General features: G+C 41.1%; 1 protein-coding gene across 3 annotated transcripts in view; it reads left to right on the top strand.

Moving 5' to 3' along the window:
* Positions 1 to 12,089, top strand: part of LOC129744934 (structural maintenance of chromosomes protein 3) — a 122,832-nt gene that overhangs the window by 42,490 nt on the left and 68,253 nt on the right. For all 3 annotated transcript variants that reach the window (XM_055737712.1, XM_055737695.1, XM_055737703.1), the window contains 2 exons: positions 237 to 891; positions 954 to 1,185. In XM_055737712.1, coding sequence (XP_055593687.1) covers positions 237 to 891; positions 954 to 1,185 — 887 coding nt within the window. The remainder of the gene's footprint in view (positions 1 to 236; positions 892 to 953; positions 1,186 to 12,089) is intronic.

Genomic DNA, 12,089 nt, shown 5'->3' with positions numbered 1-12,089 from the left:
TACAAAAATTAATATAAGTTTCAAATTAAGATTTTTTTTTGTCTGGACAACATATCCTAGATGTAAAAAACATTTTTTTCTAACTTTCGCAGACGTTTTCTGTGAATTCTTAATTCCTTAGATACGACATAAAGAAAGCGCACGCGAGAAATATAATCCTCAAATTATTCCACAGTATCTTCAACTACATTTTCTCGTTTACAATTGACTATCTGATACCATCTCTTATTTTACAGGATACTTTAACACATCTCGTTCCAGATTGGAAATGCAGAAAAAAAGATCGGAATATTTACAAATGATAGAAGATTCAGAAAAAGAGCTTTCTGTATTCAAGAGTGAATTGAAACAAACCGAATTGAGCATTAATAGTATTGTATCAGAAATGCAAAAAACTGAAACTAAACAAGGAAAGTCGAAAGATGGATTCGAAAAAGTTCAGGCTGATATAAGGTTGATGAAGGACGAATTATCGAGAATTGAACGTTTTCGAAGTCCGAAAGAACGATCCCTAGCCCAATGCAAATCCAATCTTGAAGCTATGAACAGTACTAAAGACGGATTGGAAAATGAGTTGCATCAAGAGCTCATGTCTCAACTAACTGTTCAAGATCAACATGAAGTTGACCAGCTAAATGATGATATACGTAAACTGAACCAGGAAAACAAAGAGGCATTTACTTCACGCATGAGTATGGAGGTCACAAAAAATAAGTTGGAAAATTTATTGACCAACAACCTATTTCGTCGTAAGGATGAACTTGTACAAGCTTTGCAAGAAATATCTGTAGAAGATCGCAAACGTCAACTAAATAATTGTCGAAATGAATTATCAACCACTGAAAAGCGTGTCAGAAAAGTCCTCAATGACATTGATGATGTCGATAGAAAGTATGTTGATTGTACGTAAATATTGTGCACAGTGCTTTTAATATTCAATTATTGTATTCCAGAGTAAACGAAGCAGTTCGTCAACAAAAGGCATTGCAGAAAGATTATGAACAGTGGATCCATAAGGAGAAGGACTCTCAGGAAAAACTTAATGAAGATTCTAAAAAATTTGAAAAATGGGCTGCTAAAGAGAATATACTACACCAGAAAATTGAAGAATGCACTGAAAAAATTGCCAGCCTGGGTGCACTACCACACGTTGATCCTTCGTATCATAAATTATCATTGAAACAGGTATTGTTCTACATTAAATCACTAGTGAATTTGAACGTTTTCATCAGAAGTGCTGTCTGTATCAGGATCCATACTGATACTGTTTTAGCCTGTCCGTTTTTTGGAAACATGAGAGAGTTTATAAAGCAATAATAAACTAGGTTTTGTAGCATGGTGGAATCGATGGGGAATGGTTGAAAGTATAATATTCCAGACGGGCTCATACTTTAAACTTTTCTGGAACTGTTTTTGAAAAGAAAAGTCGACAAGCCGATTTACAGACTGAATACAACTTAAGCAATTTTAACATATAAGGTACACCGGGGTAAGTGGGGACGGTTTTTCGTATAGTTCAACTTTAAAAAATCATTAAAAAATCAGCAGTTGATCAATTTTGATAAAATTGCATTCAATGTGATGCAGAACATGTTGTTTGCAAATGCTGAAGAGATGAGCTTGATAAACGAAAAGCGAAAAAAGTTATCACGTGAAGTGTTATGGACTGCTGGTGTCTTCACTTACCCCGCTTTATGGGGTAAGTGGGGACGGTAGATTTTCCCTTTGATTTCTCAGGAAATTTTCAAAAAATTTGTGTTTTCTTGGTTGAATACGTTACTTTATTGCTCGAACCGTCAAAAATTTTGAAAAAAAGTTCATGGTAGTGATAATTGTGTGTAATTTATGTTGCAACACACGAGATCCGATTTTATCGAAAATTTATGCCTATTCCAGAAAACACAAGTTTTTTCCCAACTTTTCATGGTTCGTATGCTAAATAAAGCTAAAATGTATTGAATGAAGGAGAGAAAATTGAAAAAATATCTAAACATTAAGTATGTTTGAAGCCGTCCCCACTTACCCCAGGTAGGGTTTGGAGACAATATTTTAGATTTTTGAAAATAAACTCGGAGTTTCTCCTCAGCCTTCGGCTAGATCGGTTGTCTTTCTTGCGCCCTCGATTCTATCCTAAAAGGCTAAAGATAAGTGCTTTTGTAATATGCTTTTACTTCGAGTGAAATGCATGGATCTGGCAGCCCGCCCCGCCGAGCTGTCATTCCAAGCGTTTGTTACTCTTCCTTAAGCGCGTTGGTTTCGAAATGTATGAGATGCTTTTGTATTTAAGAGCCATGATGAAACATGTCAGTGTTCATTCTCATTTCGACTTCCGAAGAAACAAGTCTAAATAAATTGTGAGTAAAAGTTTCATTCCGCGTGTTTTATTGGTACAAAACCCATCCGAAGGAGAGAATTCCGGACTCTACAACATCAGAAGTGGGATACGCCTGGAATCGCTGCCTTGAACGGTGTTGGCAGCATGACTTGGCGAAGGACCTGACGGAAATCACCGGGAAATACGTTCCAGTACTATGCGTGCATCTTCCGTTCCGTCCGGGCAGATTTGCGTACTCTGCATGGGCACAACTCAAGCAACCGTCTCGACGGTATGCAACACTCCGGGAAATACGTTCCAGTTCCGTCACCATTCCGATGTCGAGAAGCAACACAACGAAAATCGAAAGTGATTCCGAATCAAAATTGCGCTACTACAACTGTTCCGAGAAGGGTCATATTTCCGCTCAGTGCTCGAAACCTCGTCGAGCACTGAGATCCCGTTTCCACTGTGGTTCCGGTAAACACATCGTCAGCGCCACTCAACAGGGATCGTGGAGCTTTTTGATAGCATCATCAAGGAGAATCAGTGTTCAGTATAACATTCCGAAGAAAACTTTCCGTTCGATACGATTGAAATTGAATGATCAAGGTTGATCAAAGGTCAGGAATGGCCGAGTTGTAATATGCTTTTACTTCGAGTGAAATGCATGGATCTGGCAGCCCGCCCCGCCGAGCTGTCATTCCAAGCGTTTGTTACTCTTCCTTAAGCGCGTTGGTTTCGAAATGTATGAGATGCTTTTGTATTTAAGAGCCATGATGAAACATGTCAGTGTTCATTCTCATTTCGACTTCCGAAGAAACAAGTCTAAATAAATTGTGAGTAAAAGTTTCATTCCGCGTGTTTTATTGGTACAAAACCCATCCGAAGGAGAGAATTCCGGACTCTACACTTTATATATGTTAGCTAAAGTTCGGTACAAAGTGTCGTGATGAGTCCGTCTCCCGGAGACTACCCCGATCGGACCATACCGAAATGGCTCGACCCTCAAAACCTGCACGGCCGCCTCTTCTACTTGTATTTAAAAGCGAATGTAGGACACACACTTCCTAATCCGTTTTTGGTAGGCAAGTCGATTGAAAAACACGCTGGGAAGATTGAAGGAGCTTTCTTCGATCGTATCAGAAAGTGGTACGTTCTCAAAGTTCGGAACAAAGAACAAGGCAAACAGTTGGTGGAATTGAAGCAGCTCATCGATGGAACACCCATAGAAATTGGCAGCCATCCTAATTTAAATCAACGTAAGTTTGTGGTGCGTTGTAGTGAAGTTGACCGAGGCAGAATTGCTGGCTGAGCTACTAGCACAAAAAATTACGGAAGTTCGTAGAATAACACGAAAAACAGCAACTGGAATTATCGGAACACCAACTTTAATTTTAACCATTAATAGTACAGTCATCCCTGAGTTCGTGCATTTTGGACTCCTCCGAGTCCGAACTCGTTTGTATATACCTCAGCCATTACTTTGTCGTCAGTGCTTCACCTACGGACACCCAAAAAAACGATGTCCCAACGAACGCGCTTGTAGTATTTGTTCTAGTACGAAACACGAGAGCAGCGACTGTCCAGGCCAGAAATTTTGCCACATTTGCAAATCACACGAGCACTCACCAGCCGATCGTACTTGTCCAAAATGGATTGAAGAGGCTGCCGCTCATCGAATCAGCGCAGAACAAAATCTATCGCTCGCCACAGCCCGCCAACAATTAAAGAATAATACTAACAAGAAAACATACGCCAATATCACCCGATCAGAAAACGATCCAAAAACTCAACACCAATCGGAAAACAACCAGCAGCAACACCAACAAGAAAAATCTTCAAAACAGCAGCAAGCGAAACGAGACCATAATACATCGGCATCTGAACCACCAGCTACTCAACCAACCACACCTTCACCCCCTCGGAAGAAAAACTCCTCTGTTTCTCAACCCAACTCCTCGGACAAGGGAGTAGGGCATGAGAACGATATGATAACCTCTGCCGCACAACGGCAAATTAGTGTTAATAATCCCACTTCCCCTCCTAAAATCCCTCCAACATCCTCTAACCCTTTCCAACCCCCTAGTTTTAAATTTAAATTTAAAAAAAAGATCCCCGGCACATAAAAACTTTGTTAAAGTAAACTGGCCTAATAAAGATTATAGTATTAAAAAAAAAAAAAAAATAAATAAACTCTTTTTTCCTAATTTTTACTCGTCGTTTCTTTTCCTAACTAGTTGTTTCTAATGTAAGGATTGTTTCCATGTAGAGTTTTTCGTCAAGAGCCAGCTAGTTTACGAGAAATTCGCGATTGAAAAAGATGCACATCAACTCCACATCGTAGTTAAAAATAGAAAATTTACGAAAAGTCATCGTAAACATCCGTTATTGTCAGAACCGTGTCTCTTTTACAGTTATTGGATAGATTACAAGTAAATTTAACATTCTGCATTAAAAGTTTGAAAAAATAGTTGATAGTATTGTTTGAATAGCCACCGTCCCCACTTACCCCGCGTCCCCACTTACCCCGGTGTACCTTACATAAATTTTTTCACGTCCATTTTTACGAGAACTGTAAATGGGCCCAAAAGGTGCAGTTGTTTTCTACACCGTAAAAACACTATTGAAAAATCTAGAATTTCGGGCAAAATTCGAATTTGAACACGCAACATAATTCGCACGTCATGGTCACGTAAAACACTACGTAATTTTTATTCAATTGATTTTCACGTAGATACTACGAATAAAATATGTGAAGGCAATATGTTTCTCAGACAATATGAAGGGATCTAGAATTAAACAGTGTATGATGGTTAATGAAGAATTTCTTTAATTATTGTATTGAAAAATTTTGGACTTTATATGAGAAGTAGGCGATGGCATCGCACGTGTTTTTTTTCGTTCCAGTGAAAATGAACAATAATTTTATAATTTCTGTTTAAATTTTGTGAGAAATCTGTTAAACTGTGTTAAACGTGAATGATGTAAAACCAAAAGTCGGTGGTCTTGTGGTTTTGGTTCATCTGCTGCCTTAAATTTTGTATAAGAGAATGTGTTGAACAGTCCTGTTTGTTTTACTAGAGTAAGCTTCAGCCGGGCAAGAAGAAAATAATGTTTTCTGGGCCTAGAATTCGTATCCTATTAATTAGAAGTTCTGCATTTTGTTAGTAAAATTAATAAAATGCTATTGGGCGAAGAAATATGATTCGGTTATGTGATTCGTTACAATAAATAAAAAATAGTTGGGGCAGTTGTTTATTTTTGGAATTGTGTTTGGTGATGTTGTCGGGAAGTTAACTAAGGAAAAAAGCACTCAAATCCCGAAAAGTGATTCATAAGCACTTGCTGGATTCGTAACAATGACTGGAAGGTGCAGGGATGGTCACCATTAGTAAAACAGGACCAACAAATACAAATCAATCCATGCTGCCTTCTTCCCTCATCGCCTATCAATGGACTTTGGTGAGATTGTTTCATTTTATTTTTTATCAATTTATAGGGGAGAATGAGGATACTTGATCCCTGGGGATACTTGATTCCTCAGCTATATCTCGAAACTGGAATGTCTTACAAAGATCAAATGTTCTAGAAAAATGTGCCAAAATGAGCAAAATATCAATGCTTGTAGTTTAAAAAATTTAAACAAAATAATTGTGTGAGTAATTGAACTTTGTTTTAAAAATTTCACAAAATGAAACTTGAAGATCTTTTTTCATCACTTTAAAATGTTCCTTACATGGGAAAATTATGAAAAAAATATTTGTTCCAATTTATCAATCGTTCGAGCGTAAAATTAACTTCATAACGCCATATTTTCAAAGTAATGGAAAACTCTCAACATTTTTCAGAAAAAGTTTTCTGAAATGTTGATTATGGGTACAATTGATCCCCTAGAGTTGGGTACAATTGATCCCCCTTCCAAACGGCATATTCTTCTTTTGAATTGATCGTTATGATTGCTGATTACGAAATTACTAATATTTCTCCAAAAAATTTAGTTTTATCAAACAATTGTCTAAAGAAAAGAGCAAAAATAATTAATTTTCTCTTAATTATAAAAAATAGCGCCTTTAAGTATGCAATGTTACTAGCGTTGAGACAAAGTTATAGAATTTTCTTCTTAAGTCTGCTATAAATTGTGAAATGAGAACAAACGTGACCAAAATAGTCAATCAACATTCTATCTTGGGGTTTTGTTTGATTTTTATACAAGGATTAGGGCTTCCTGAATAAAAGATCAAGTCTCCTTCAATAGGGGATCAAGTCTCCCCTAACTTAAAAAAAATCGCAAATTTTTTACTCCCACGAAAATGCTTCTAGTTCATCAACGGGTTCAAGTATCGTTCTAATTTTTGGAGCATAGAAACTTGAAGTTACAAGCTGTCAGAAAATGTCAAAGACGGCGAGTTGCAAAATTTTTCCAAAAAGATATGGTGAAAATAAGAAAAGGGGATCAAGTATCCCCACTCTCCCCTACATATTTCATTAATCCTATTTGCCATGTAGGATTTCCTACTTAAACATCCCTTCCAAAACCTTGCTGAAACAGCTTGTAACAGTTTTGTTTTTGTGCATATATTCAGCACGCATTTATCATTTATTAAAACCACGGAAAGAAATTGGCCACCAAGTCCCCACAGTGTGGACATGTTTAGCTGAAATTGAAAGTACCCCTCACCAAGCAGCGCAAACAGTATCAACTCTGGGTCATGGGTACCTTCATCGGTTTAAGCTTATCAGCTCGCCTTATTGCCCGGAATGCGTAGATACGGAGGAATCGGCAGAACATGCTATCTTTGTCTGTCCCAGGTTCATTTCTAGGCGTCAACAACTTCAAAATTTGAACGCTGAAAACATTGTGAGTGAAATGTGTCGCGACGAACAGTCGTGGCGTGCTATAGTCGACGAAATCTCGCAAATCATGCGCGATCTGATAAGCATAGATGATGAACGGAGAGAGCGAGATAGTCAACAAAATTTGACAAGCTAATGGAAGGTCTTGGGCCTCGTATGACACTTCAATTCAAAAGCAACGCGATCTTAGGGCGCGGTATAACCCTAATCTGGACTCATACGTGTGGTGGGACTTAAAAGGTCTCACGTACTCAGCTACGATCTTTCCTGCAGCAAAAGGAAGCGGAGATACCATTCGGGGTGGTCGTAAAGGGATTCTAGCTTGGTAGTCTCTCAATCGGCCATGCCTTGGTGGTAAGAAATCCTGCGGGAGTGGTTGCTGTGACGGGTGCGAGTTACTTTGAAAGCGTTACCTAACCGGCACACGTTTCGAGATACCAGAGGTTGTGGATGCTGTGACGGACGTGAGTTACTATGAAAGCGTTACCTAATCGGCACACGCCTCGGAGTCTTCCGTAGCAGTCTGAAGCGGCACACGGCATCTGGCACACGAAGCCCAAGGTGGTTTTAGTGGAACGAACCCACTCACGGCAGCAAACACCCGGATGTTATCGTTTGAATTCAAACTCCAAAATAAAAAAGTATCAACTCTTTAATCATCAACCTCAACAACGACAACCGACCGCATGCAGTAATCGAAGTCCTGGGAAAAAGCATCACCGGTCTATTAGACAGCGGGGCGAACTGCTCGCTCCTAGGTGGAAGCTATGTACAGCTAGTGGAACAGCTAGAATTGAGGAAAGGATCGTTGGCTGGAGGAATTAAGACTGCAGATGGAACGGAGCATCACTTTCAAACGTTTGTTCTTCTACCTATCGCATACAATGGCAAGTCACGAGTAATCCCAGTATTGCTATTACCGACCTTGCCGGATTGCGTGATTCTGGGGATGAACTTTTGGAATGAATTCGGTGTTAAGGCCATATTCTGTAGCATGAAGTCAAGGGCGATGATGAAGAGGAGGTCAACAGTGACGTCGACAACAATGCAACGATGAAGAGGCATCAGCAGAAGCAGTTATTACCGGAGCAATCAGTCGTGCTAGAAGCGACAGTAGCAAACTTCCCAACAGCAACGCACGGTCGTCTGGGTCGCACGCAATTATACGCACACCGCATTGAAATCGGGGATGCGCAACCGAAAAAGCAGCGTTACTATGTGATGTCAAAATACGTATTGGGCGAGATAAACAAGGAAGTGGACCGAATGATAAAGCTGGATGTGATAGAAGAAGCTCGCTTTTCGCCGTGGAATAACCCCCTAATAGCTGTTAAAAATAAGCCGGGTCAGTACAGAGTATGTCTAGATGCTCGCCACCTAAACTCCATTATGACCAATCCCGCAGATTGCAGCTATTATGAACAACCTCAGCGGCTGCAAGTTCATTTCATCGATAGACCTAAAGGACGCATTCTGGCAAATACCTCTTGAAACGGCTTCAAGGCAACTTACGGCATTTACGGTACCTCAGAGAGGCCATTTTCAGTTTAACCCTCATCCGCATTAGATTTCATTACCCTAATCAGCACTAGGAGTGTCAATTTGACACTCCAAGCTAAAGTCGTCCTTGTAATGTCAGTAAAATATGTTTAGAACATTATATATAGCTAAAGCACTGATAAACTGATATAACTCTGAACCACATTTCCATCAACCAAAGGTTCATGTCTTAACTGCTTAGTAAGTGATTAATACACTGGTTGTGATGGGGCGCTAGCATTCAAAAATTACTCCGTGTTCTAATGACACGTAGAAAAATATATAGAAATTTCCTTATCTACCAAGCATTTTTAGCCTGCTTCAATTTTTCTGCGTGCAAAAGTATAAGTTGCTATGGTGTTCAATTTTTGTTATGTTTTCCTCCCAGTGAAAAGAGGTCCCGATTGTTGAAATGTACTAAATTCATTGAGCTTTGAAATTTGAGGAACAAAATTTGAAACGTGCCTACATATGAAAAACAATTCTTCATATTTAAAAAACAATTACAATAAATAAGATATTTAAATTCAAAAAAATTATTTCATAATACAGTTGAATTAAAGTTTAACAGTTTTTAAGAATTAATTTTAGCTAATGAAAAAAAGTTATAGATTTAAAGACTTTCGAAGCGAAAATGTTCTTTGTCTTATTGAGGGAAAAATCGCAGTTCTTTAAAAAAGGATCTTCTGGTGAACGATTTAGTCTACGCATTTTATTAGAGAATACACATTTTAGATCATCTGGAATTTCTTCTAATTTCCCCTTTGGATAATTTTTTTAAAAGATCATACACTCTTTTTCAACAAGAATAGAATTGATCCGATTCATTGAAACTAATATTTAAAACTAACTGTGTTACGTAACTCTTCTTAAAAAATATTTCCGAATTGTCAAATAAAAATTGAATGATTTACGAAAAAATCGAAATTTAGCTATTGGTATCATAACATGATCGGGAAACGAAGCTTAAGGAATGATGAGCTAGTTGGCGCCAGGAGCTCTGGGCGATGAATATTTTTCTCCTACGCAGGGGAAGTTATATCAGCTTATCAGTGGCTAAAGCTTATAGTTTTCTCGTTATTCAGCATGAAAGAAAAAAAAAAATCCGAAAAAACATGCCTCAGAAAAACTGCTGTAGTTCATATAGTACACGTCCAAAAAAATATTTGCCTTATGCATATGAAAGCTAGTGAACGGTAGACAATGTGCAACTCGAGACCCCATACACCCAACCTTCGGGTAGTGGTCAGATCACCTCTTGTCTGCAACTCCGATTCTCTACCTCCCCGTGGTGCTAGCTAGGGTGCGAGCAACCTTAGCGGAGATCGGGTACCCAACCCCGGTGGATGCTCTGGTCGCATGCAGACTGAGTCAGGGGGCTTCGTACGCGTATGTTCTCCATGTCAGGAGCGGCGTGCGGAGTGCAACAACGTCCTGGTGGTGTTCGGGACCCAAAACAGCAACATCACGACAGTCCTCCTGCGAGATAGTGGGGTTAGCTGCGGGCCTTGCGAGCCCGTGACTACAAAAAACATAAGCAACGAACAACGGACAACAAATTTCGGATGGAAATCGGCAAAGACCCACGCGACGAAAAGGGACTATTGGAAACTTGGAACATGGAACTGCAGATCTCTAAATTTTGTGGGTAGTACCCACGTGCTCTCCAACGAATTGAAGAGCCGCAAATTCGACATCGTAGCGCTGCAGGAGGTATGCTGGAAGGGCTCCACGGTACGAACGTACCCAGATGGTCGTGCCATCTACCAGAGCTGCGGCAACACACACGAGCTTGGAACAGCTTTATAGTGATGAGAAAAATGCAAAAGCGAGTGATCGGGTGGTGGCCGATCAACTCACGAATGTGCCGGTTGAGAATCAAGGGCCGGTTTTTCAACATCAGCATCATCAACGTGCACAGCCCTCACCTCGGAAGTACCGGTGACGACAAATACGAATTTTACGAGCAGCTGGAGCGTGAATACGACCGTTGCCCAAAACATGATATCAAGATCGTCATCGGGAATTTCAACGCTCAGGTCGGCCAGAAGGAGGAATTTAAACCGACAATTGGAAGGTTCAGTGCGCACCAGCTGACCAACGAAAACGGCCTCAGACTGATAGATTTCGCCGCCTCCAAACGAATGGTCATACGTAGTACCTTTTTCCAGCACCGCCTCCCACACAAGTACACCTGGAGATCACCGTACCAAACGCAATCACAGATCGACCACGTTTTGATTGACAGCCGGCACTTCTCGGACATCATCGACGTCAGATCCTGTCGAGGCACCAACATCGAGTCAGACCACTATCTGGTGGTTAAATATTGCGCGACTGAAGCAACCTGAGGTCGCGGCAGACTACGCGCAATCGGTCGAAGCAGCGCTGCCGGCAGAGGGCGAGCTTGATGAAGCCCCTCTCGAGGATTGTTGGGATACCATCAAGACAGCCATCAACAGTGCTGCGGAGAACGTCATCGGTTATGTGGAGCGAACTCGACGGAACGACTGGTTCGACGAGGAGTGTAGGAGGGTTATGGACGAAGAGAATGCCGCGCGGGCGGCAGTAGTGCAAAGAGGCACCCGTCGAAATGTGGAAAATCACCGACAGCGGAAGAGGCAGCGAGTCCGAATTTTCCAGGAGAAAAAGCGCCGCCTGGAGGAGGAGGAGCTGGAACAGCTGCATCGTTCCCATGAAACACGAAAGTTCTATCAAAAACTCAACGCATCCCGCAAAGGCTTCGTGCCGCAAGCCGAAATGTGCCGGGATAAGGACGGAGGCATCCTGACGGACAATCGTGAGGTGATCAAAAGGTGGAAGCAGCACTTCGATCAAGACGGTGGGAGAAGGTACATCGCTGGCTTAGCCAACGACGTAGAGAAGCCACTCCCAACGATGAGTGAGGTTAAGGAAGCCATTCGCCAGCTGAATAGAAACAAGTCGGCTGGGAAGGATGGCATCGCAGCTGAACTCATCAAAATGGGCCCGGACGAGTTGGCCGATTGCCAACACCGGTTGATAGTCCGGATCTGGGACATAGAACAGCTACCGGAGGAGTGGAAGGAGGGAGTAATATGCCCCATCTACAAGAAGGGCGACAAATTGGACTGTGAGAACTACCGAGCGATCACTGTCCTCAATGCCGCCTACAAAGTGCTGTCCCGAATCCTACTCCGCCGCCTAACGCCACAAGCAAACAGATTCGTGGGAAGTCATCAGGCCGGCTTCATGGAGGGACGGTCAACGACGGACCAGATATTCACATTACGGCAAATCCTCCAAAAATGCCGGGAACACCAAGTCCCTACGCACCATCCATTCATCGACTTCAAAGCCGCATACGACACGATCGACCGTAACGAGCTATGGAAAATCA

The sequence above is a fragment of the Uranotaenia lowii genome, chromosome 1 (genome assembly GCF_029784155.1).
Source record: "Uranotaenia lowii strain MFRU-FL chromosome 1, ASM2978415v1, whole genome shotgun sequence".
Classification (NCBI taxonomy): Eukaryota; Metazoa; Arthropoda; class Insecta; order Diptera; family Culicidae; genus Uranotaenia; species Uranotaenia lowii.
The sequence above is the reverse complement of the archived record's forward strand: the minus strand, read 5'-3'. Positions and strand labels throughout refer to the sequence as shown.